This window comes from Tubulanus polymorphus, chromosome 8 (assembly GCF_964204645.1).
Source record: "Tubulanus polymorphus chromosome 8, tnTubPoly1.2, whole genome shotgun sequence".
Taxonomy (NCBI): Eukaryota; Metazoa; Nemertea; class Palaeonemertea; order Tubulaniformes; family Tubulanidae; genus Tubulanus; species Tubulanus polymorphus.
This window is the reverse complement of record NC_134032.1, coordinates 16,113,257-16,140,425: the sequence shown is the minus strand read 5'-3', so window position 1 is coordinate 16,140,425 and position 27,169 is coordinate 16,113,257. Positions and strand designations below refer to the sequence as shown.

At 40.9% G+C, this 27,169-nt stretch overlaps 2 protein-coding genes across 4 annotated transcripts; one reads left to right on the top strand and one right to left on the bottom strand.

Annotated features, from left to right (window-relative positions):
• Positions 1 to 1,587: 1,587 nt before the first annotated feature.
• On the bottom strand, positions 1,588 to 14,025 carry LOC141909574 (serine incorporator 1-like). 2 transcript variants are annotated; one of them, XM_074800032.1, is made up of 12 exons: positions 13,862 to 14,025; positions 12,465 to 12,629; positions 11,731 to 11,909; positions 10,160 to 10,377; positions 9,371 to 9,447; positions 9,189 to 9,285; positions 8,682 to 8,768; positions 7,855 to 7,987; positions 7,232 to 7,314; positions 6,413 to 6,433; positions 3,873 to 4,014; positions 1,588 to 3,250 (listed from the first exon to the last, which is right to left on the bottom strand). In XM_074800032.1, the coding sequence occupies exons 1-12, from the start codon at positions 13,880 to 13,882 to the stop codon at positions 3,112 to 3,114; spliced, it is 1,362 nt and encodes a 453-aa protein (XP_074656133.1). In that variant the 5' UTR covers positions 13,883 to 14,025; the 3' UTR covers positions 1,588 to 3,111. The 2 variants fall into 2 exon arrangements, with proteins under 2 accessions (XP_074656133.1, XP_074656134.1); XM_074800033.1 differs by lacking the exon at positions 6,413 to 6,433.
• A 2,655-nt stretch (positions 14,026 to 16,680) lies between these two features.
• LOC141909576 (putative glycine betaine transporter) lies at positions 16,681 to 26,638 on the top strand. Of its 2 annotated transcripts, none has more exons than XM_074800040.1 (7): positions 16,681 to 16,815; positions 19,261 to 19,606; positions 19,918 to 20,148; positions 22,413 to 22,644; positions 22,842 to 23,375; positions 23,458 to 23,553; positions 23,882 to 26,638. In XM_074800040.1, the coding sequence occupies exons 2-7, from the start codon at positions 19,394 to 19,396 to the stop codon at positions 25,126 to 25,128; spliced, it is 2,553 nt and encodes an 850-aa protein (XP_074656141.1). In that variant the 5' UTR covers positions 16,681 to 16,815; positions 19,261 to 19,393; the 3' UTR covers positions 25,129 to 26,638. The 2 variants fall into 2 exon arrangements, with proteins under 2 accessions (XP_074656141.1, XP_074656142.1); XM_074800041.1 differs by lacking the exon at positions 16,681 to 16,815 and adding an exon at positions 18,760 to 19,063.
• Positions 26,639 to 27,169: the final 531 nt, after the last annotated feature.

The window sequence follows — 27,169 nt, the reverse complement described above, 5'->3', positions numbered from 1 at the left end:
CTCGCCATCTGGTGGAAATAACTATCATTAGACTGTAGTAGCCTAAAAATCCACCAGATGGGGAGTGTGATTTTAACGAATTAAAGAAGAGTCAGTGAGACAAATAAGAGCAATCTAGTGAGTCCATCCAAAATCCAATAGATGGCGATCAAAGCATTATATTAAACTTAGCCGATATCCCGGGTTCGACCCCAGTAATTACTGACACTGATTCGTAGTGGTACTGATGCTGAATAGAGGATGTAATTACTGGCACCGAATCAGAGTGGTCTTGATGCTGAATAGAGGATGTACAGGGGTGTCCCGGGTTCAAACGAAGTAATTACTGATACTGATACAGAGTGGTCCTGATGCTGAATAGAGGATGTGCAGGGGTGTCCCGGGTTCGAACGAAGTAATTACTGATACTGATACAGAGTGGTCCTGATGCTGAATAGAGGATGTACAGGGTGTCCCGGGTTCGAATCCAGTAATTACTGATACTGATTCAGAGTGGTCCTGATGCTGAATAGAGGATGTACAGGGGTGTCCCAGGTTCGAACGAAGTAATTACTGATACTGATACAGAGTGGTCCTGATGCTGAATAGAGGATGTACAGGGGTGTCCCGGGTTCGAATCCAGTAATTACTGATACTGATTCAGAGTGGTCCTGATGCTGATAAGAGGATGTACAGGGGGTGTCACGACCGTACGGTGCTGCCGCTATGCTCATCGTTAGCGGAATTTTCGTACACTAACTAAAGTCAACTCTGGCAATCGACGTGCTGTCCACTTATACTCGGTAACCCTAGCTTGCCAGAGTAGACTTACGTTAGTGTATGAAAATCCCGCTAACAATGAGCATAGCGGCAGCACCGTACGGTAAAATGTTGATATCTTAGTTATAACTGACACTGATTCAGAGTGGTCCTGATGCTGAATAGAGGATGTACAGGGGTGTTCCGGGTTCGAACGAAGTAATTACTGATACTGACTCAGAGTGGTCCTGATGCTGATAAGAGGATGTACAGGGGGTGTCACGACCGTACGGTGCTGCCGCTATGCTCATCGTTAGCGGGATTTTCATACACTAACTAAAGTCAACTCTGGCAATCGACGTGCTGTCCACTTATACTCCGTAACCCTAGCTTGCCAGAGTAGACTTTCGTTGGTGTATGAAAATCCCGCTAACAATGAGCATAGCGGCAGCACCGTACGGTAAAATGTTGATATCTTAGTAATTACTGATGCTGATTCAGTGTGGTACTGATGCCGAATAGAGGATGTACAGGGTGTGTCCCGGATTCGAACCCAGTAATTACTGACACTGATTCAGAGTGGTCCTGATGCTGAATAGAGGATGTACAGGGGTGTCGCGGGTTCGAGCCCAGTAATTACTGATACTGATTCAGAGTGGTCCTGATGCTGAAGAGAGGATGTACAGGGGTGACCCGGGTTCGAATCCAGTAATTACTGACACTGATCCAGAGTGGTCCTGATTAGAGTTGTCCTAGGTTCCTGTCTGGGGTTATAACTGCGGGGTTGTATTTGCCGGGCTTCTGTTGGGCTTGATAAGACAAATCTTGATTCTACGGATAAACGACAATGTATATTATACTTTTATTTACAGCATATTATAAAAACAAACAAACAAACATTGTACATTGTAATAAGTGTTGAGGAGTAAGAATAGTCTCTACCAGTTACATATACAATAAATCAATATAGTTCTGTGTGTATTTATCATAATAATCATAATTATAATTGATGTTATATTAATTATCACTTGATTAATGTTTATTGTTTTCACCAATTCTGGGGGCGATTGAATCAAAAATCTGAAAATTTCTGGCGGAAAAATACCATAGTAACAATGCCATTCTAATGGTCATTATGTCAACTTTTGAGCAACAGCTCCGTTCGTTATAACCGATAGTTCGTTGTTAACAAGTTTGAAATAAATAAATAAATATCTGAATTTCAATGTTCCACAACATTTCGTCCGTCTGAAGAGTGAATATTATCATCATCCGATAAATATTCAATTCAATACAATTTTGTTATATACAATTTGACACAAAACATTCTGGCAAGTGAGTTTCACGTATATATATCAGGGTTTAGCACGAGTTATAATGTACAGCACTGAAACACGTAGATTTTACATCTATAAGTTAAACATGAAAATCTCAGTACAAATTTCTTTATAGCAGATCAGAAAATTCCTCGAATATTTCATATCCTTCATGAACAATACACAACCAAGCTTCAGGTACATTCAGAATGTCTGGGGTCCTTCAGGTTTAGTGCCAGATATTGCGACCATCAGAAGGGTACCTCTAGGTCAGGATGCCTCTTGTTCTGAGAGGTACTATTGGTTTTAGTACCGGTAACTTTGACCTCCAGAACAGCTTCTAATACCGCCTGCTGTTTAAAGCACATCAAACATACACAGTGCATTATATAACATCAACTCTATTTACAATATCATCTTTTTGAATATAATTTGTCCTTTACATGGTTCCCGCGTTTACATGAATTAAAAATTACGAGGTTTTTCCCAAGTATTTCATGGGTGATATTTCAATTTTCCCAAATGGAAATGAACGCATACCATCATGTTATAGTCAACACTTCAGTGGAACCAGGTTGATAAAGGTGATTCTCAGGGGAAATCGCTGAAGAAAGTTGCCCTTGGCAAATGAAATACGTGTAATGTAAATGAATTTTCCAAATATTTCCTTGATTTGAGGGAAATTTCAAATTCCCAAATATTTCCAAACAGTTTAAAAATTCCCAAGTTTTTTCCAATTTCCCTGTTCTGTGGGAACCATGCTTTTAGTGTTTTTTAGGTCTCGTATGTAAAAGATTAACGGATAGAACTATGGTTGTCCCTGACCTCCCCGGCAGAGATAACAAACTGAAACACTCAATCAAGACTCGCCCCCTCACGTATCATCCCATGACTGCATTTGTTCAAAAGTTTGGTAATTCTAGCGGTTGATTAAGTGATACAGTGGAATAACTCTGACAGACATTTGAGCACCTCCCCCCCTGATTTATTAGATAGTCTCTTACTGTTGTTTGATATCGATACCAGGGAGGATCATTCTCAGATGGATCTCGAGATTTTAATTGAATTCTCGATCTTTCAGCACAATAGGAGCGACGAGCGTCCACAAATAGATCACCATACAAACCCAACTAGAGCTGACCTTCACCCAAACAGACGGCATGTTACTGTTCAACGTCTTAAAATCTGAACTCGGTCTGAAATTAAAAAATGACGCAAACACGAGATTGAATTTCATTGAATCAATATCGCAGAAATAGCAGAAATATTCATTAAGTGAATTCTGAATTATTGATACTGTATTAATATTTCTTTTGGCCTGAATATTAAGTAGGCACTGACTGCACTTGCTTCAGGGCTTGCAAGAATTCAATTAACCGAAGCAGCAATGGAATTCGTCATATAATCCATCATTTTATCAGCGGTGGGTATTGTACCAGCAGTCTACAGGATCCAGAGGGGCTGCAGTCGTTCAAAAGAGTTGAAATTAGTTCGTTTTCAACGTATCGACTCGTAAGTCAAATCTCGTAACTGTGGAACTGCAAAGGATGCGGTTTCTCAATAGTTAAAGTTTACCAGTGGATAGTTGACATAGTAACAATTAAGACTTCATTGTTACTATGATATTTATCCACCAGTTATCGTCAACTAACTTTTGAGCAACCGGCCCCAGGTCTTTTAATTCTAATTACCGGTAATTATTCAAAATTGGGCATATTCGATCTCAGAAGTAACATGGATGACAGCGGGCGTTGAAGGGCAGCAGCTGTCACTCTGACAGAAGTGGGCAGCTGTCACTGCGTGGTTTTCTATACTTACTTGTACCAGTTTGTAAGAGTCATCATCACGTAAAGCGAAGCCAAGAAAAACATGAAATGAAAGAAGCTGTAACTATAGGAGACCGCATCTTCTTCATCATCAAACACCTTCTTACCATCCTCGACATCTACGTTTGGGGTTCCTAAAAATACAACCACCAGGGGGAGTTACTATAGTCATTATTCAATATACAACCAGCAGGGGGAGTTACTGGTCATTGGATATACATTTACCAGGGGAGTTACCGGTCATTGAATACACAACTGCCAGGGGAAGTTACTAGTCATTGAATATACAACTGCCAGGGGAAGTTACTGGTCATTGAATATACAACTGCCAGGGGAAGTTACTAGTCATTGAATATACAACTGCCAGGGGAAGTTACTGGTCATTGAATATACAACTGCCAGGGGAAGTTACTGGTCATTGAATATACAACTGCCAGGGGAAGTTACTGGTCATTGAATATACAACTGCCAGGGGAAGTTACTGGTCATTGAATATACAACTGCCAGGGGAAGTTACTGGTCATTGAATATACAACTGCCAGGGGAAGTTACTGGTCATTGAATATACAACTGCCAGGGGAAGTTACTGGTCATTGAATGTACAACTGCCAGGGGAAGTTACTGGTCATTGAATATACAACTGCCAGGGGAAGTTACTGGTCATTGAATATACAACTGCCAGGGGAAGTTGCTGGTCATTGAATATACAACTGCCAGGGGAAGTTACTGGTCATTGAATATACAACTGCCAGGGGGAGTTACTGGTCATTGAATGTACAACTGCCAGGGGAAGTTACTGGTCATTGAATATACAACTGCCAGGGGAAGTTGCTGGTCATTGAATATACAACTGCCAGGGGAAGTTACTGGTCATTGAATATACAACTGCCAGGGGAAGTTGCTGGTCATTGAATATACAACTGCCAGGGGAAGTTACTGGTCATTGAATATACAACTGCCAGGGGAAGTTGCTGGTCATTGAATATACAACTGCCAGGGGAAGTTACTGGTCATTGAATATACAACTGCCAGGGGAAGTTACTGGTCATTGAATATACAACTGCCAGGGGAAGTTACCGGTCATTGAATATACAACTGCCAGGGGGAGTTACCGGTCATTGAATATACAACTGCCAGGGGGAGTTACTGGTCATTGAATATACAACTGCCAGGGGAAGTTACTGGTCATTGAATGTACATTTACCAGGGGGAGTTACCGGTCATTGAACATACAACCACCAGGGGGAGGTACTGGTCATCATCGAATCTAGTCAATGAATCATTCTAATGATATCATGCAAAACCGCAAAATGAGATGAATGACTAAAGATGCAACTAGTGACACTGATGTTTATCTAATACATGCTGCGCAGGGAGAGATGTTATTCTAACTCTGATTTACTGAATTAATCCATTGTTAGGTAGATGATAGAAAATCTGGGGGTGGGTAGGGAGGGGGAGGCCTTAAAGATCTTTCATATATGAACTGTTTATATAGTTACTCTAAAAGACAAGGTAGAAAAACTATGTACGTAGCAAGTATAGTGTGTGAGAGCGTGCATTCACTAACTGAACGTCCTCGTACAATCGAGGTCAAACTGAGTCATACAATCGAGGTCAAACTGAGTCATATACTCGAGGTCAAACTGAGTCATATACTCGAGGTCAAACTGAGTCATATACTCGAGGTCAAACTGAGACTGGTTGATCAAACTAATACATGTAGAATGTTAGGCTAAAAAGGTGAAAGAAAATGAAGCAACAAAAAATAATTTACATTTGAATCAAAATGGGTCGACATACAACATACACACCAGGGGGCAGCACTGACTGCGACTGAGTGAAACGAGGGGCTACCGGTTTGGACTTTAGACAGAGAGCCGCTGTCTAACTGTCTACTAATATTTACAGTGCAGCCCCCACTCACAATTGTTTACAAATATAATATCAATAGGCAGCCCTTAAACGCACTGCGTGCCATCTTAATTATCAACTCAGCGCTGCTGCCCCCTGCTGGACACAATCGGTACCTTCAACAATCGGAGAATGCTCCTTCAAAATTATCTCCTCAGCTGCGAAAAAACGGCAAAATAGAATATTCAGGATCACTAAATTACGGATTAGGACTTTATCCGGGTAACACCTTCCCCGTGCTGCACAAATGAAAATTAATTTCATTGCTTCAAATTCGGAATTTCTGTTAAAACGCAAAAGCTTCCATCATCCTCAGAGGAGTAAAAATCATGCTTGAAAAATCAGAAACAAATCACTTTCAACAATTTCATTGAAATATTCAATAATTTTCAGAAGTGTCATTTTTAATTTTCCAAATCTTCAAAGGAAGTTTTAAAGTATATCGAGATGAAAATGCGTTCAAGCAAACGTGTTCTTTATCACGAAGCAAAGAATATGCAGTTTATTTCAAAATAGGTGAATTCATCTATTTATAATAATGATTTGATTCTGATTCCTGTTTTTCCCGAGACACCCGGGGAAAATAATTCAGAGATAAAATAATCATAGTAACTTTACCATTGGAGACGAGTTTATCATCTGAAAATCAATTTGAATCCGATATTTTATAAATAAACCAGTGAGACAGAGAGAGAGAAGTGCTTCTTAATCAACCACAAGATCTAAATACAGTCGACTCCAGTGAACTCTAATTGGAGTTAATGGAATTAAAGCCACATTTTCTTAGTAGCAATGGTTCTAAAACGGTGATAATTGAACTTGAAATCATTCATTTTGAGGTCAAAAGAGGAATCGACGGTATCTATCAGATTCCAGAATGAAAATACACCCCAGAAAACAGAAGAGCAGCAGCAGCAGCAGCAGCAGCAGCAGCAAACATCAACAACCATATCACAAACTGAGACAAGAATTAGAAATGAAACCCTGCTGAGCATCATAGTGTAACCGGTAACAGTGAACCCTGCTTAGTGGCACAGTGAAAGAACCCTTCACTGGGAGTCACGGTGAACCCTGCTGAGTGGCACAGTGAAAGAACCCTTCACTGGGAGTCACGGTGAACCCTGCTGAGTGGCACAGTGAAAGAACCCTTCACTGGGAGTCACGGTGAACCCTGCTAAGTGGCACAGTGAAAGAACCCTGCACTGGGAGTCACGGTGAACCCTGCTAAGTGGCACAGTGAATGAACCCTTATCTGGGAGTAACAGTGAACCCTGCTGAGAGGCACAGTGAATGAACCCTTCACTGGGAGTCACAATGAACCCTGCTGAGAGGCACAGTGAAAGAACCCTTCACTGGGAGTAACAGTGAACCCTGCTGAGAGGCACAGTGAAAGAACCCTTCCCTGAGGAGTGAGTAAAGTGAAGATTTAAAACTCACCAGAAGATGAAGCTTCGATGACAGATTTTTCTGCGCCTTGCATCGTAATCTTGCCAACCTGACTGTGACTGCTTGTACGGATACTGGAAATAAAATTCAAACGTTCATTCCATTTTGAGCCATCAATAAACTACTGACTGTAATGTGCATCGATAGGTTTGGAGCAAGAGATGGAAGTCCTTTCAGCGTATGAACACGTCTCAAATCTCAAGGCAAGATTATTTGTTCAGGCTCGGATCCAGGGGGTTTCAGGGGTCATGGCCCCCCGCTCTGCTACCAAAAAAATTTTTAAATCCTTAATCGAGTACCATATCATCTTATGTTTGGTCAAACAATTTGCCGTATAGGCCCCCTATCATTAGAGATTTTAGTCAGCATTTTAACATTAACATTTTTTATGAACCTCCTCCTGGAAAGAATCCTCGATCGGCGCCTGCTGTCATCATTCTTTAACCGTCTAAAATTAATCTTTATTTCTCCTAGCACTTATATTTGTATACTGGTGGGGCAGTTCACAGAATCATACAATCATGATAAATTAAATCAAATTTTTTAGATTACGTCATGAATTATAGTAGACATTAATCGTAGAATAATAGCGGCGCCACCTATGAGACACATACCTGGAGTAGAGTACGCAGATGAACCAGATTACGAGCCCTAGAATCGTCACCCAATCAAACTTCACTGAGTAGTTATCGCCGGGGGTTGTACTAGTCGCAGTGCTGTTGAAAATTGACGGTTTACAATTCGCATCTGAAACAAAATCAGAGAAAATCTATTAATTCTTCAGAGTCCACCATAAACCAAACCCTCGGATCAGTTCATTAGCAGTTATAGAACTAACTGATGTTTAGAGTCCACCATAAACCAAACCCTCGGACCAGTTCATTAGCAGCTATAGAACTGACTGATCTTTAGAGTCCACCATAAACCAAACCATCGGACCAGTTCATTAGCAGCTTTAGAAGTAACTGATCTTTAGAGTCCCCCATAAACCAAACCCTCGGACCAGTTCATTAGCAGCTTTAGAATTAACTGATCTTTAGAGTCCACCATAAACCAAACCCTCGGACCAGTTCATTAGCAGCTTTAGAACTAACTGATCTTTAGAGTCCACCATAAACCAAACCCTCGGACCAGTTCATTAGCAGCTTTAGAACTAACTGATGTTTAGAGTCCACCATAAACCAAACCCTCGGATCAGTTCATTAGCAGCTTTAGAACTGACTGATCTTTAGAGTCCACCATAAACCAAACCCTCGGATCAGTTCATTAGCAGCTTTAGAACTAACTGATCTTTAAGATCAAGTCATGATTAAGAAAACGACCCCTAGCCCTAATTCAATAATTGTCAGTTTAATCAAATTTCAATCCAGAATTAAGCGGAATGTGGATCGAGTGGAACTGGGTGCTGAGAATGTGGAAGTGGATGATAAATAGTACTTACTTGGATCATTAGTCATAGCAGACCAGGTTAAATACATCACGTACAAACCAATGATAGATGATTGTAACAAACCAGATCTTGGATTTGCTGTAAATATTCAACACAGACAGTTAACCAACCCACTGACAGTTAACCAACTCACTGACAGTTAACCAACCAATGACAGTTAACCAACACACCGACAGTTAACCAACGCACTGACAGTTAACCAACTAATGACACTTAACCAACCCACTGAAAATTAACCAAGCCACTGACAGTTAACCGACCACTGACAGTTAACCGACCAATGACAGTTAACCGACCACTGACAGTTAACCGACCACTGACAGTTAACCGACCAATGACAGTTAACCGACCAATGACAGTTAACCGACCAATGACAGTTAACCGACCAATGACAGTTAACCAACCAGATACAATACTTGTGATCTATATATCACTAATACAATCAAATCTCTGAAGTATTTCACAATTTAATTTTCGTATTTCAGCTGTGACCCTGACCTTCTTGAATAGCTGGTAGAATTGAAACAATGCTCGCTATGACAACCAGAATCATGTTGAAACTGATGAAGAACTTGTTCAAAGAGCAATCATCGGACTACAATAAAAAACGAGTTCAATCAGAGACATGGGTTCTTCGGGAGGGAGTGGGGGGAGCAGGGAGGGGGGGGGTAGATACTGACCTTTGTGTAGTAGACATACATCAAAACAACAGCAGTAATAGACATCAGATAGAACAGTATGGTAAACACCAGTAAACCTTAAATAAACAATTAATAACAAATCAGACTCTCCACTTAGAGTCATCTACAGTCAAACTCGGTTCAACTGACTTCACATAGAGTCATCTGCAGTCAAACTCGGTTCAACTGACTCCACATAGTCATCTACAGTCAAACTCGGTTCAACTGACTCCACATAAGAGTCATCTACAGTCAAACTCGGTTCAACTGACTCCACATAGAGTCATCTACAGTCAAACTCGGTTCAACTGACTCCACATAGTCATCTACAGTCAAACTCGGTTCAACTGACTCCACATAGAGTCATCTACAGTCAAACTCGGTTCAACTGACTCCACATAGTCATCTACTCAGTTTTTCCGAGTATTTACGAGATCAAAATAACTAAAGCCCCCAAATTCCTGGCCATAAAGCAGCCATCATATTCTGACCCCTTCCTTCCTCCGGTAGGTCTAACTCACCCCCTCAATCATACTCCCAATCAGAAATCCTGTTTTATTTCAGCCCGGGTTTTCCCATTTATAGTTCTTCCGTGAAATTTAACTCAGCGATTAACGAGCAATCTGATTGGTGCCGCAAGATTTTGTGCGGCAAATCTGCGCATGTACCTGCGCACTCGGTCTACTGTGGCAGGGGTTCGTGCCGTGGCTGAATGTAGCGAGATGCCATCAGGTTCAAATTCCTGCGGAGGCAGGATTCCCCTCATTGTGTAAGATACAGTAAACTTACCGTAATACCAGCCTTTATTCTCTGTCTCCTCATAATTACCGACCCAAGATTCATTCCAGGCGTGAGCGAAATCAACTATCAATATCAGTTGAATGATAATAAAAAGGAAACCACCGATTAAACCGATATACATCCAGGCCGTCTCGAAACTACCGCGCGGAATAAAAAACGCTCCAACAACTACTCCAATCAGTATCAATATCTTAAAGAACCAGAACCTAAAATACAATATATCAATTATCAGCATCAGCTGGTGGAATAATTATATAAACCAAGGGACTTAGGGCTACCCAAACTACTCTCAAGGGCCTTCGGATTACTCTTAAGGGCCTTAGAGCTACGCGAACTACTCTCCTCAATGGACTTAGGGCTACCCTTATTACTTTCAAGGGACTTAGGGCTACCCCAACTACGCTCAAGAGACTTAGGGCTACCCCAACTACTCTCAACGGACTTAGGGCTGCCCAAACTACTCTCAAGAGACTTAGGGCTACCCCAACTACTCTCAACGGACTTAGGGCTGCCCAAACTACTCTCAAGGGCCTTCGGGTTACTCTTAAGGGCCTTAGAGCTACGCGAACTACTCTCCTCAATGGACTTAGGGCTACCCTTATTACTCTCGAGAGACTTAGGGCTACCCCAACTACACTCAAGGGACTTAGGGCTACCCCAACTACTCCCAAGGGCCTTTGGGTTACTCTTAAAGGTCTTAGAGCTACGCGAACTACTCTCCTCAATGGACTGAGGGCTACCCGTATTACTCTCATGGGACTTATGGCTACCCCAACTACTCTCAAGAGACTTAGGGCTACCCCAACTACTCTCAAGAGACTTAGGGCTACCCCAACTACTCTCAAGGGACTTAGGGCTACCCCAACTACTCTCAACAGACTTAGGGCTACCCAACTACTCTCAAGGGACTTAGGGCTACCCCAACTACTCTCAAGGGACTTAGGGCTACCCCAACTACTCTCAAGGGACTTAGGGCTACCCCAACTACTCTCAACGGACTTAGGGCTACCCAACTACTCTCAAGGGACTTAGGGCTACCCAAACTACTCTCAAGGGACTTAGGGCTACCCAAACTACTCTCAAGGGACTTAGGGCTACCCCAACTACTCTCAAGGGACTTAGGGCTACCCCAACTACTCTCAACAGACTTAGGGCTACCCAACTACTCTCAAGGGACTTAGGGCTACCCCAACTATTCTCAAGGGACTTAGGGCTACCCCAACTACTCTCAACGGACTTAGGGCTACCCAACTACTCTCAAGGGACTTAGGGCTACCCCAACTACTCTCAACGGACTTAGGGCTACCCCAACTACTCTCAAGAGACTTAGGGCTACCCCAACTACTCTCAAGGGAATTAGGGCTACCCCAACTACTCTCAAGGGACTTAGGGCTACCCAAACTACTCTCAAGAGACTTAGGGCTACCCCAACTACTCTCAACGGACTTAGGGCTACCCCAACTACTCTCAACGGACTTAGGGCTTCCTCGATCTATCGCTGATTAATCGACTTTTAGAAACAAGTTCATAAAATGACCTGATTGAAATTGAATTCTTACCCGTTTTGAATTTTAGAACGTGGATCTTTAGACGACCGAACGCTGATCATTAGAACACAGAACAGGAAGAAGAAACAAGTAAGAGCAAAACAAATTCGATATACAGCCATATAACCGACGATCTTATCACAATCCATCAGCTTCCCGTGTACGAGATTATCATTACATAATGACGGGATCTGAAACAATCAAACAATAATTCATCATTACATAAAACCAAGTTCCACAGTCATGGAGCCAGTTCCACAGTCATGGAGCCAGTTCCACAGTCGTGAAGCCAGTTCCAGTTCTGGATCCAGTTCCACAGTTCTGGACCCAGTTCTACAATTCAGGATCCAGTTCTACAGTTCCACATCCAGTTCCACAGTCATGGATCCAGTTCCACAGTTCTGGATCCAGTTCCACAGTTCTGGATCCAGTTCCACAGTCATGGATCCAGTTCCACAGTTCTGGATCCAGTTCCACAGTCATGGATCCAGTTCCACAGTCATGGATCCAGTTCCACAGTTCTGGATCCAGTTCCACAGTCATGGATCCAGTGCCACAGTCCTGGACCCAGTTCCACAGTTGTGGATCTAGTTCCACAGTTCCACATCCAGTTCCACAGTTACTGAACCTAGTTCCATAGTTCTGAACCTAATTCCATAGGTTCTGAACCTAGTTCGACAATTCTCTAAATCTGAGTGTAAATCACAGTTAAACGAACAGTCTATTATTCAGAGATTGATACCGACCTTGTTTAAACTTTCCCGTAACCCGGGCGCCAGAGTGATACAAGCGATGATAGTACCGATCAGTAGAGTGAACGCGTATGCTATTCTCGTAGCCGTGGAGTTGGCGCATGACGGGCAACAGGCACAACAGAGACTGCACGCAGCACTGCCGAAACAACACGCTAACTGTAAAACAATACACAATCAATAATTAAACTCCATTTAACCATGATTATTGGACTAGGCTTGATTAAATAAACTAGAAGTTTTAGATGTTTGTGGCGCTGACGGGTCTGTGTATCATTCCGACTATTTCTGCAGCTTCATTATTGAGTTTATGCGGCACGCGTTGCTATAATGTACACTAACAATTCACCCAGTTCTGAGAATGGCCGGTTCGCGGAGTTCCGTATACTGCCAATACTAAAGAGCTCGCGTGAACCACCCACCCAGTCACGTAGTCGTTATTTTACGTCGAAATTGCCGACTGGCTCTCAGTCGGCACTTTAACCACTCAGTACTCGGCAACTACTCATCCGATTTCAATAAATAAACTACCTACACTGACCTTATGTTGTTATCTTTTCATTGTTTACACTCCAAAGAATATATTTGAAGTTCAAGTGGCTGGAAATTGCCTCTAGAAATATTTTAGTACCGCTTTTGTTTTACTAAAAAACGGTTCCTCGCGAGACTCACCCGCATGAAAAAATCAATATCTTAGCAACACAACAATAGATACCGCTTTGCGCGACTCGTGGATATTTGATAAGTCATGAAAAATCGTTTCATACACAAAATACGATGACAAAATGACTAAATAAACACAACAGTAAGAACAAGAAAGATCAGAGGTTTGCAATGATAGTTAATTTTGTGTAATCGGTTGAATGAGAGCTGAGTAGTGATGATATAATTAGAGTTGAATTAAAAAGAATTTAAAATCACCGCGTATATAGCTTCCGCGACTTAGTGTCAGGGGTCCCGTTAGCGATATACCACTGACACTAAGGTTCTCAGTGAAACTAACAATAGAGGGTTGGTTAGCGACTGTAGTCATTTCATGTAAATGTGTTAATTTGGAAAATGACAACTCCCCCTGTTGTTATAAGAACTGAGTTAGAAAGACAATTAGGCACCTGAGGCCTTAGTCTTCATAATTGAAGGAAACTGTCACTTTGAAACCGCTCAGCATTTTCTAATTTTCCACACGTTTTACCACAGAGAATAAACGGTTATTTCCATGGCTTTTTGGACTTGGAAAAACTGCTGTTAGTCACGGGATAACTGAGATCTGAATCACGCAAAAACAGAGTTTCGAAAAAATAAGGAAGAAGCAATTTAAGAAAAAGAAAGTGGACGGAGCCGGAGCGGAGGAGTAGAGATTTGGTCGGGATTTAAGTGGATTGATATCTTACCGATCCAATGATACAACCCATGTCTATATGAATCAATTAAACCAGCAAAGACAGGTGCAGCAGCAGCAGCAGCAGCTACAATCAATCAATCAGCTACACAGATAATTAATAAACTATCGTCACACACAGTTTATTTACGTCGTTGATGTCACTTTCACGAGAAAATGGCGAATCACGGGACCCGATATCGGAATCAGCGCCGGACACCATCCTTACAGTAACTACAACTAACCCTAACCCTAGAACCCGGTATCGGACTAACCCTACCCCTAGACTGGTTGCCTGTGGAATTTTGCGTTCGAAGAGATAGAGACCGACAGCCAGTCTTACCATGAGCCACGAATTCCGGTCCAGCTATCCGAAATGACGTCGGAGCTGTCAAAATAGAAATGTGATGGTTTACAAAGAAGATTACGTTATGACGTTCAGATGTTTGTCGTATCGGCTGCGACCGACTGGAGTTAGATTAGCGAATACGAATATTTAGATTTTTTTTACCGTTGGGTGCTGCCACCTAGAAATAACATCGATGGCAAATACGTGAACTTACTCAACTGCTCTATAATTCTACTGTGGCATGCGGGTGAAGTTAATTCACTACACTGTATCTTCACCCGTCAAGGGATTCGAATCCATAGCGCTAAAGCCGTTCCGCTGGTGGAAGTAACTTTTGTTAAGATATCAACATTTCCCCGTACGGTGCTGCCGCTATGCTCATCGTTAGCGGGATTTTCATACACTATCGTAGGTCAACTCTGGCAAGCTAGAGTTGGGGAGTATAACTGAACAGCACGTCGATTACCAGAGTTGACTTTAGTTAGTGTACGAAAAACCCGCTAACGATGAGCATAGCGGCAGCACCGTACGGTGAAATATTGATATCTTGACAAAAATTACTGATAACTACTGACACCGGCAGAGTGCGAGATGCTGAGGATGTACAGGGGGTGTCCCGGGTTCAAACCCAGTAATCACTATTTAATTACTAACCAGACCAAAACACAGGGGCTTGTCACAATTCGATGGATGATACCAGTATCCCAAAATAAAAAAGAAATTTTTCTTTAGAGGGATACTGGTATCAACCATCTCCCATCAAATTGTGACAATCCCCTGTGGACTAAACGGGGACCTCTGTACATCGTATTTAGGGGTGGATGTTCGATGAATACTTTTTTGACTGGTTTTGAAGTGTTTGTCTCAATTGATCCCCGTTGAGTTGTGTTGAGTACAGTCTTTGTGTGAGAAAAGAGGTGAACGAACGCACTTGATTTACCGGGTTCTTTTTCTATCCGAGGACGCCCAGTTCCCAGCCAACAGCTTGACCTTAAATCAGTTAAATACCAAATGTTAAGAGTCTGAACAGTAGAACTGACGGCAGAGTTGTGTTACTGAGTCCAGAACTGTGCAACTGAGTACAGAACTGTGGAACTGGATCCAGAACTGTGGAACTGAATTCGGAACTGTGGAACTGGATCCAGAACTGTGGAACTGAATTCAGAACTGTGGAACTGGATTCAAAACTGTGGAAATGGAACTCTGGCACTGAGTTCTGAACGGTGGAACTGAGTCCAGAACTGTGGAACTGTGAGTCCAGAACTGTGGAACTGTGAGTCCAGAACTGTGGAACTGAGTCCAGAATTGACGTGGAAATGAGTCCAGAATTGGTATCGATGTTAGGCCGACCCTTTCGCGTTGTTAATATGTCTTTTGAAAGTTAGATCATTTGATTTTGTAATCAGTTTTGTTTTTACGGAAATCCTTTCAAATGGAGACGTAATCATTCACCGTTGTTCCAGTACCTTTCATAACCCCGGATTGATCCAGCCCTGGAACTATTACAAAATAGAAAAAAATAAGTCAAATATCATTCGAATGTCATAAAGATTTTCTTTTCAATTATGTGATATTTGAGGTAGTGATACACATTCTGTGACGCTGTTATTGATTTGTCGTTGTCAACTTTTTTAGTACTGTATAATTCTGTATATACAAGTAATGTAGGTTAAGTTACTGTCGAAAAGAGTTTCCTTTCATTTGAAGCAAGTTTTCGCCGAACTCTGAAATCAATCATGACTTTCTGAATACGAACCTGTTCTTGGACTTAACGGTTTATTGTTCACGTGGTTTTTGCTCTTAAACAACAGCGACATAAGGAGAAGAGTAAGATGTTTCAACCTAAAATGCTGGCAACTTTCAATTACCGGTATATAATATGCGCAAAGACGGGTTCAACCAAGAACGTATGATTTTGACTCTGTTATGGAGGGAGTTCACCATCCGCAACATGAAGTGATGATGGAGACAGCGACCAGCCTGCAGGACTCGACCAGCCTGCAGGACTCGAGCAGCGTGCAGGACTCGAGCAGCGTGCAGGACTCGACCAGCCTGTAGGACTCGACCAGCCTGCAGGACTCGAGTCCGCGCGATCAATGGCCCATTGAGACGAATCTTGGACTTCATGAAACACAAAAATATCGTTAAAGTCTATGACAACTTTTTAACCTCATATGACGTATAAAGTATATATCATTGATCGCTTGAGATCTTGATTAACAAAAACCAATAAAATATTTCAGTTCAAGGTTATGTCTTCATACCGACCCGTACAAAAAAAACCCCAATTAAAACCGCGGCCATTACGAAAGCAGCGTACAATTTATCTTTATAGTTTTATGTTTGTATTTTATCGGTTTTGATTCAGTGAAAAACCGATCGTAAACCTTTGTAAATGTTTTCCAAAAAAACGAAACCGGTTCTTTAAACAGCGTTCGCCGCGGCGCCCTGACGTATTTAGATAATGAAACTCTTTGTCGAAATTGTCGCAGTTGGTAACAGTTTTTTGTAGAGCACTCGCCCTTCTTGCAGCACTGTGAGCTCTTTCGAACAGTGAGCTCTTTCAAAACTGTTGAAACTTCAAGGAAAGTTTTCTTCAAAAACTCCGCCAACTGTTTGTAAGTACCTACTTCATTTCATCATTCGAATGAGTTTCTGATATTTTTCGTGATAATTGTATAAAGTGAAATTACACTGGTTTATTTCATTTTTAGAATTGAAATCATAATGGATGGAAATGTTAATGTTTAAATGTTTGTGATAACTAATTATGAAAATGTGTGAGGTTAACAGTCAGGGGCTGCAGTCGCTTAAAAGTTAGAGTTAACCAGTGGATAGTTGTCTGAATGACAATTAAAACTTCATTGTAACTATGGTATTTATCCGCTGGTTTTCTTTAACCAACTTTTTGGCTACTGGTTCGGGCAACTTAGCCCAACGCAAGCCCTCGCGGATAACCTCCGATAAAATGTGCCCGCCGGGGCCGGGTCCGTCAAGATCTATTGTAAAAAAGGAAAATGTAGTTGTTTAGGAAAAGTTGTTTCCCCGAGATTCGAACTCCCAAAACTTGTCGATCAGTGCACTAAAAGTGATTGAGCTAAGTCGCAACGCGTACTGACCGGGCATCGAACCCGGGTCTCGTACGTAGAAAGCAAGCATGTTAGCCAGTAGACCAGCTGTCCACCTGGCATAGAGTTATACAGCTTGTCCTATATTCGTCACAGCTAATGCACATCTTAATGGGGCTAGTGCTGTTGTTATTCGAGCAAATGTGGTGAAATTAGTTTTTGGGGTTTATCGGGGGCCACGTGATTGTTTTCAACTAAACCGAATAACATCGGTTTAAAAAGATATCAGTACAATGTCGAAAGTACAGCGGAACCTCGTTACAGCGGAACCTCGTTACAGCGGAACCTCGTTACAGCGGAACCTTGTTACAGCGGAACCCCATTAGGGTCTAGTTTCACATAGCTTACAAAAAGTTTGCCTCCAGTTTAAATATTTGAAATGAACAAACTTAAAAATTAGATTAACTAAATGAACCTTCCCTCCGAGCATACAGTCAAATGTAACCGACAAATGTAGAAGTCGCGGTCCAGGTATCGAGAATTACATTTTGAAAACTTTGAGAAATATAAGTTCGACAGCAGTGACACAATAATTGGCAATTCATATTTCATTTTGAATCAGGTGATTTTTCTTCTTGTGAACGTGAACAAATGATCTCTACACGACGACGTCAATGATCTTTTCGTCCGTTCGGCTTTCTTCAAAACCAGCGCTAAAATTATTCACATTCTCGTTCACATGTTAAACCTGAAAGGTATTCATTGAAATACACTTTGAATCTTTTGTAAAAAATCGATTGAATTGTTATGGTAATTACAAAAATATTTATGATCAACAGTAGGTCGACCTTGACATTTAGCGAAGCGCATCGCGTTTGATACAAAAGGTTCATTATGTGAACACGTGATCGCACGATTTATGTAAAAAAAGATATATATTCAAACCAGACGAATATGTCGAGCTCTTTTATCTTTGCTTAAGTTTTGTGGAAGAATGTACGTACTATTTGGAGTATGTACAACCACCCCTGGATGGTGTCAGTCGCGCTATAGTTTATACTTGAACTAGCACATAACGTAGCCACAACTTGAGACTGTAAGATAAAATCCCACTATTTACAGATTAAAAGAATTTAAAAACAAGAATTTCACCTGACGATGATCTCTAGGGTGAGATCGAAACGTCGTGTCTTTTAAATATTTTAGATTTAATAAATAAATTCTTGTTTTTAAATTCTTTTAATCTGTAAATAGCGGGATTTTATCTTATTATCCGTTCACCACGTTTGAGTGTGGTCATCGTTCTATAACTTGAGACTGGTCTAAAGATTTAAGACCACATTTCGCCTCGACTATCGGAACCTGCTCCGGGGCCAGTTGCGTAATTTATCAGTCACGATTTGTGTTAAGTTGAAAAGTGGTCTTACAAATCACAAGACCGGATTTAAAGTTAACTTCGACCTTCTCAAGTTCTGGTCTTACGTAGATCTAAGCCGTGACCGTGTGACTGGTTTCCTGTATTGCGCGCATTTTGGCCCCAGGCTTTGATAACGGTTACTTTAGCAGGAATTTATTCATTCTGAAAAATATCGTTTTTATCATTTGAACTACGCAATACATGAATCACCGAACCTTGATAACTTCTATTCAAAACTAATCAAGGCACTGGAACGCGGAAGCTAATTCCAGACAACGCGGGTGGGTTTTTGCCGTAAGGAGTCCGGGTCTGGCCTCATCGACTGACCTTCACATACCGGTAACCCGGGAATGCTAATCATAATACCCAACAGGTCGATTCGTGAGTCAAAATTATCATTCTAGAAAAAACCAATTTGATAAGCCATTCCGAGTTTTAACGATCGGAAAAAATAATAGAAAATCAATAAATGATTTCGTTTTTGTCCAGATTAGTGATAAGTCAGTGTTTCCCGTGTTCGAGTCATATATTATGCGTGGTTTACTGATATTATCTTCTTCTGTTGCCAATTTCTTCAGCGGGAACGGAGAGAGATAGAGAAAGGAAAAGAAAAGAGCGAGAGACCGAACCAAGAGTTCAAGACAGAGGGGTTCAAGAGATAGAAGAACGAGGGTGATTGCGAGAGGCTGATCTGAATCGAGGCTCGCAAACATGTCGCACGGTCATGACAACCACGCCGTCGTCATTGACGACGAAGGCCCCGACGACAAGAATGACTCGCAGAGAAATGGCGGACCTGTTGTGATCGAGGATAAAGAACCGCTTGACGACGCATGCGGGTGTCAAGGCATGTACGGAGGATGTTTTCAGACATGTTTTCCCGACCCGGATCAAACTGACATCATCGCATACGACAGCATTAAGGTAACCATTAATTTCGTACTTATTTTCATTTATTCAAATTGTTAATGAATAATTTATAATAAATTTTCAAAAATTATCATAATATATATAAAACATGAATAAATTATAATAGATTACTAAAATTGCAAGACACCTGAAGATTGGAACAGTGCCAATACTAAGATTTTAGTTAAAATTTTAGTTCACAATTCCCATAGATGGCGTCGATGATTGTAAAATTAACCTATGTCATACAAAAAAACTGATTTGATAATTGAGTCTCAGTTCAGGAATTTACCATTTTTCCAATTTTGAGATTATTTTTTCCCCAGGATCGAAGTTGCTGGTTCCGGATTCCGAAGATATGGATTCGTTTTAACCCGATTGTCACCTGCGCCGCGATTGTTTTCATTTGGGGGTTCGTCATTTTCTGTATGCTGGAGCCAAAATTGACCGGGGACGAATTCAAAAAGTGGAAAGTATTCATCACAAAAACCTTCACCTGGCTTTATGTTGGATCGCAGGACATCTGGGCTCTATTCATAGTTGTCGTCTATGTAAAGGTAGGTTGAGAAATCTCACAAATAAGAAGGAACAAGAGTCTGAAATGTTTCCTGGAGCTTATGTTTAATTCACGTTTCGATTTTATCCTAATAGCCATCTTCAGGAATACTGCATTCCTTGAGCTAGTGTAGTTTATTCAACGTTTCGACTTTATCCTAATAGTCATCTTCAGGAATACTGTATTCCTTGAGCTAGTGTAGTTTATTCAACATTTCGACTTTATCCTAATAGTCATCTTCAGGAATACTGTATTCCTTGAGCTAGTGTAGTTTATTCAACGTTTCGACTTTATCCTAATAGTCATCTTCAGGAATACTGTATTCCTTGAGCTAGTGTAGTTTATTCAACGTTTCGACTTTATCCTGATAGTCATCTTCAGGAATACTGTATTCCTTGAGCTAGTGGAGTTTATTCAACGTTTCGACTTTATCCTAATAGTCATCTTCAGGAATACTGTATTCCTTGAGCTAGTGTAGTTTATTCAACGTTTCGACTTTATCCTAATTGCCATCTTCAGGAATACTGTATTCCTTGAGCTAGTGTAGTTTATTCAACGTTTCGACTATATCCTAATAGTCATCTTCAGGAATACTGTATTCCTTGAGCTAGTGTAGTTTATTTAACGTTTCGACTTTATCCTAATAGTCATCTTCAGGAATACTGTATTCCTTGAGCTAGTGTAGTTTATTCAACGTTTCGACTATATCTTAATAGTCATCTTCAGGAATACTGTATTCCTTGAGCTAGTGTAGTTTATTCAACGTTTCGACTATATCCTAATAGTCATCTTCAGGAATACTGTATTCCTTGAGCTAGTGTAGTTTATTCAACGTTTCGACTATATCCTAATAGTCATCTTCAGGAATACTGTATTCCTTGAGCTAGTGTAGTTTATTCAACGTTTCGACTATATCCTAATAGTCATCTTCAGGAATACTGTATTCCTTGAGCTAGTGTAGTTTATTCAACGTTTCGACTATATCCTAATAGTCATCTTCAGGAATACTGTATTCCTTGAGCTAGTGTAGTTTATTCAACGTTTCGACTATATCCTAATAGTCATCTTCAGGAATACTGTATTCCTTGAGCTAGTGTAGTTTATTCAACGTTTCGACTATATCCTAATAGTCATCTTCAGGAATACTGTATTCCTTGAGCTAGTGTAGTTTATTCAACGTTTCGACTATATCCTAATAGTCATCTTCAGGAATACTGTATTCCTTGAGCTAGTGTAGTTTATTCAACGTTTCGACTTTATCCTGATAGTCATCTTCAGGAATACTGTATTCCTTGAGCTAGTGGAGTTTATTCAACGTTTCGACTTTATCCAAATAGTCATCTTCAGAAATACTGTATTCCTTGAGCTAGTGGAATTTATTCAACGTTTCGACTTTATCCTAATAGTCATCTTCAGGAATACTTTATTCCTTGAGCTAGTGTAGTTTATTCAACGTTTCGACTTTATCCTAATAGTCATCTTCAGGAATACTGTATTCCTTGAGCTAGTGTAGTTTATTCAACGTTTCGACTTTATCCTAATAGTCATCTTCAGGAATACTGTATTCCTTGAGCTAGTGTAGTTTATTCAACGTTTCGACTTTTTCATAATGGTCATCTTCAGGAATACTGTATTCCTTGAGCTAGTGTAGTTTATTTAACGTTTCGACTTTATCCTAATGGTCATCTTCAGGAATACTGTATTCCTTGAGCTAGTGTAGTTTATTCAACGTTTCGACTTTATCCTAATAGTCATCTTCAGGAATACTGTATTCCTTGAGCTAGTGTAGTTTATTCAACGTTTCGACTTTATCCTAATAGTCATCTTCAGGAATACTGTATTCCTTGAGCTAGTGTAGTTTATTCAGCGTCTCGACTTTATCCTAATAGTCATCTTCAGGGATACTGTATTCCTTGAGCTAGTGTAGTTTATTCAACGTTTCGACTATATCCTAATAGTCATCTTCAGGAATACTGTATTCCTTGAGCTAGTGTAGTTTATTCAACGTTTCGACTTTATCCTAATAGTCATCTTCAGGAATACTGTATTCCTTGAGCTAGTGCATTTTATTCAACGTTTCGACTTTATTTATTCGCTACTCCTTGAAAATGGTTTTTAGTGTAAAACCAAAAAATTCGGATTATTTCAATAGATTTTAACAGTTTCGATTTTCAAAAAGCTTTTGTGGGATTCATATTCCAGTGAATTCTCTGTATCTGATAAACCTAATTTACGTAATGCAATGTAATACAATATTTATTACAGTACGGTCACGTGAAACTCGGTAAAGATGACGACGAACCCGAATACGGCAGTGCGACCTGGTTCACCATGTTGTTTGCTTGTGGTATCGGAGTCGGGTTGTTCTTCTTCGGAGTGGCCGAACCGGTTTGGCATTACGTCCCGGAAGGTGGTGGTAATCGCTATATTTCGGATAAATCCATGCCGGACAATACTCTGGCTCAGATAGCTATCAACCTGACTTTATACCATTGGGGTAAGTAGTGTTAAACTATGATACAGGGATAACCAACCAGCAGTTTCACGAATAACGGTCTAATACCTTATGAAATGATTCAGGCATTCAAATATTCAAAATAACCGTAGAACACCGTATAAAATGATTCGAAAGTTCATAATAACGGACAAATGATTAATGAGTTACATTGACGTTGTTATTTTTTGTTTTAACAGGTATTCACGGATGGGTCGTGTATTGTGTAATGGGAATGTTGATGGGTATCGTCTCTTATCGTATGGGTTTACCAATGACTGTTAAATCATGTTTCTATCCTCTACTCGGTGATAAGATATTCGGCTGGATGGGAGACGCTATCGACGCTTTGTCCATTATCACTACACTGTTCGGTGTCTGTACCAGTTTAGGTTTGGGCACGATTCAACTAAATACCGGACTCAACTTGATCAACCCTGACATCCCGATTAGCCGTATTAGTCAGATTATCATAATCTGGGGCATCACACTACTGGCTACAGCCTCCACACTATCCGGTATCGGGCTGGGAATTCGTCGATTGAGCGAGTTATGTTTCGGAGTTGGAATGGTGATCATGTTGATCGTACTGTTCTTAGACAACACGTGGTACATCATGAATCTCTACACGCAGAGTATCGGGTTCTATTTCCAGTGGCTTTTACAACTCGGGTTTCATTGCGACGCCTTTGAACTGGCTGGTAAATCTCACGGTGGAGCTGATAGAAATAGAGGTCAGTTATCTTTACATAAACAGTTAATTTTGATTACTGGTTTTTACTGGTTTGTAAAATGTATTGTTTTCTGTTGCTATAGGTTACCCGGACGGTGAAAGTGATGGACCAGAACTGTGGATGGATTGGTGGACTATTTTCTATTGGGGATGGTGGATCGCTTGGTCTCCTTTTGTCGGTGAGTTATTTATTAGTTTTATATAGAACTGATCTGAACGTAATGTACGGCTCTTTCGAGTCGGCAATGTGGAGCACTGAACTGCAGTATGGGGCACTGGGTTTTAAATTAGGGCTATGTGGACTGCAGTATGGGACTGCTTGGGCTGCATTTGAGGGGCGTGGCGTATGGGTTTTTGTTAGTAGTTTAGGGCTCAAGGATGCAATGTGGGCGTGGCCGGGAAGGTAAGGATGCTTCAGCCCTGTGATACGGGAATATCGCTTTCTGTGACCTTTGTGTATTTCATAGAAAGTTAAAAGTCTTCAACTTTTTCTTACTCTAATTTCAGGAATGTTCATCGCTAAAATCTCCAAAGGTCGAACCGTCCGTGAGTTTGTTAACGGTACAATGACAGCGCCGATTATTTACGCTTTTTTCTGGATGGTCATATTCGGCGGAATCGGAATCAAAATGGAACGCGAGGCGGCCGGCGCCGGACTGTGCTGCGGACACAATCTTAACGTCAACATCACCACATCCGATCCAAACGTGGGCCAACCAATCGGAAACTGGCTTTGCGTTAACAGCACTTGTAATCCATGTTCGAATCAGATTATAAACCGCCAGAAGACCATGTACTCAGATTCCTCTCAGTTCATCGCTCGTTTGAACGCATTGAACAATATCGCAAAACCGCAGGAAATGGGAGTCCAACTGGAAGACAAGAGATTGACTCGTTTATCTTGTCATTCGAAGGAACAAATGTGGTTCGACGTAATGGATTCTTACGGAAGTATTTCCGGATTTCTACGAATCTTTTCGATTATTGCTATCATTTTGTATTTCGTCACCAGTTCAGACAGCGGTTCTTACGTCATCGATTGTCTGGCCGCAAACGGCGATAAAGAACCACCGCGTATACAGCGAGTATTCTGGGCGTTTTCCGAAGGAGCCACCGCGTCTGCGCTGATATGGGTAGGCGGAAAAGATGCCCTGTCTTCCCTACAGACCGTATCAGTTGCGGCAGGTTTACCGTTCACTATAGTAATCTGTTTTGCATGCGTGGCACTGTGGCGCGTTCTAGAAGTCGAAGGTGGTAATCGCGACCCGTACGGACCACAGTTTAAGGTCGGTATGTTCGATGTTCTAGCGCGTCCAAACGCCCACAATGTCATCTGGGTAATGGCTAATATATTCATCGCCCCGTACACATTTGCCACAGTCCTGGCGCACACAAGTAACAGCACGAAGAAGCAGTGCATCACGATCACTTATACCATATTCATGGCGACGTTCATGTTGACGTTCCTGATACTAGTAATCCTCGGTTGTATCAAGAGTTTAGGTATATACGAGGTGTACGCCATAGGCTGTGTGTTTTTGTTTGCATTCTGTACGGTAGCTGGCGCTAGTCGTATTTCAATGCGAACCAAGTACAGCATCGACGGTAACATGATCGAGGACATGTTCTGTTCGATTATGTATCCGATGTTGGCCTACCAGTTGTCCGAGACGATGAAGGAGCACGGCAGTTCTGTGTTCCCCGGTGAGTTTAATGATGATGGCGATGAGCAAATCGAACTGAAATCTAAGTAGAATATATTTAGATGTTTCCGAATCGTGGACTGGAAGGTAGAGAGGAAAAAACGAAACAAAATCTGGAGCAAATTTAAAAGGGTGAAAACGTAATATTTATTTATCTGAAATTGAATTGAAAATTTGAAGTCATGACGTTTCGGGATATCTATTATCAGGTGCTTGTATTCTCCACATCTGAGTGTGAGGCTGTTCTGAGTTGCACCTGGAACCTTACGGGGTTCCACCGCGGTGGGCTTCATGACCATTAGCTACGGTTAATACTCAGTCGACCTCGACTCCGGTCCACGAAACTATGTACTCTATCTAGGCATATAATAACCCAGTACTCCTGGTATAGAATAACCCAGTACTCCTGGTATAGAATAACCCAGTACTCCTGGTATAGAATAACCCAGTACTCCTGGTATATAATAACCCAGTACTCCTGGTATATAATAACCCAGTACTCCTGGTATAGAATAACCCAGTACTCCTGGTATAGAATAACCCAGTACTCCTGGTATAGAATAACCCAGTACTCCTGGTATATAATAACCCAGTACTCCTGGTATATAATAACCCAGTACTCCTGGTATATAATAACCCAGTACTCCTGGTATATAATAACCCAGTACTCCTGGTATAGAATAACCCAGTACCACTCCTGGTATATAATAACCCAGTACTCCTGGTATAGAATAACCCAGTACTCCTGGTATAGAATAACCCAGTACTCCTGGTATAGAATAACCCAGTACTCCTGGGTCCAGTTCCACAGTTCTGAGTTAAGATTTGACTCTGAGTTAACTCATTGAAAATGAACTAACTTTAACTCAGAGTTAACTCTAACTCACAACTGTGGAACTGGGTCCTGGTATGAAATAACCCAGTACTCCTGGCACAGAATAACCCAGTACTCCTGGCACAGAATAACCCAGTACTCCTAGTATGAAATAACCCAGTACTCCTGGCACAGAATAACCCAGTACTCCTGGTATAGAATAACCCAGAGTACTCCATCCAACCTGCATTATCTATCAGTTTAACATCGTTGCATCATATTCTATATTCAAGACAAATATACTCGAAATGCTATGTTTTAAATACTCTTGTGATATACATCAAGTATGGGGAGGTTGTTTCGGGTAAAGGAACCACTCGTGAATTCATTTCTTTAGATAGAGGTTAGTGATTAACTGTTGACTTTGTTCCTTGGGCTATTGGATTAATTATTTGGGAAAAAAAATGCAGAGTAAAATTTGTTAGTTGGCGGATTCCTGACTTTTTAGTTCGGTTCAATTGGGTTCGAATCCCAATTTTGTGATAATTCTTGTGATCACGCGGTAGTTAATGCATAAAATACTTAAATGTAACAGTTATTCGTATAACTAATTTATGCATATCTTAATTTATTCTTCGTGTAATTTATCCTAATCATATCGATATCGAATATTCATGGAATCGAAAATACGCATTATATTTGAGAAATAAAGACAAATAATTCTGATTATTCGTGAATAAATTATCTATCTTAATTCGCAAAATAGTTCGATTGTAATTGCTTTCTAGGAGCATTCGTGAGGGGTTGCTTCCCGAGCAAGGGGCAGCTGCTACTTCGAGCTTTTTTAAAGGATATCTCTTATAAATGTTTAGTGTACCTTACATTAAACCGACCACGTCACCCGACGTAGGGCTCGAAACAGGCAGTTTGATTCTTATTTCGTTGACAGAGTTGGATATGAAAATGGATGATCGGTACAAATCGATATTTGTGATATTAATATCAGTTAAGAGTTAACAAGTTAAAACCCACAGTAGATATTGAAAAATTTGTTTTTATCTTACGACGGTTTGGAGACTACTTCTAACCCCCGTATCATCAGAAAACGATACAATAACGATTCTAATTGACTAAGATTGCTTCCCATGATTATTCGTTATTGTATTAATTTGGATGCGGGGTTCAGAAGTAACTGCGAAACTTTCGAAGATAAAAAAAAAATGTTTTTTCAATTTATACCGTGGCTTTTTACTTGTTAGAGATATCTCATCCTCCCTC

What these genes read in the sequence shown, in the direction of transcription:
- LOC141909574 (XM_074800032.1), bottom strand. Translation starts at nt 13,882, where the DNA reads ATGGGTTGTATCATTGGATCG. An exon ending in ATCTGCGTACTCTACTCCAG is followed by an intron (nt 7,315 to 7,854) that starts GTATGTGTCTCA and finishes TTTTATTTCCAG; the next exon opens with TATCCGTACAAGCAGTCACA. An exon ending in CATCGAAGCTTCATCTTCTG is followed by an intron (nt 6,434 to 7,231) that starts GTGAGTTTTAAA and finishes ATTGATTTTCAG; the next exon opens with ATGATAAACTCGTCTCCAAT.
- LOC141909576 (XM_074800040.1), top strand. Translation starts at nt 19,394, where the DNA reads ATGTCGCACGGTCATGACAACCACGCCGTCGTCATTGACGACGAAGGC. An exon ending in TAGTTGTCGTCTATGTAAAG is followed by an intron (nt 20,149 to 22,412) that starts GTAGGTTGAGAA and finishes TATTTATTACAG; the next exon opens with TACGGTCACGTGAAACTCGG. An exon ending in CCTGACTTTATACCATTGGG is followed by an intron (nt 22,645 to 22,841) that starts GTAAGTAGTGTT and finishes TTGTTTTAACAG; the next exon opens with GTATTCACGGATGGGTCGTG.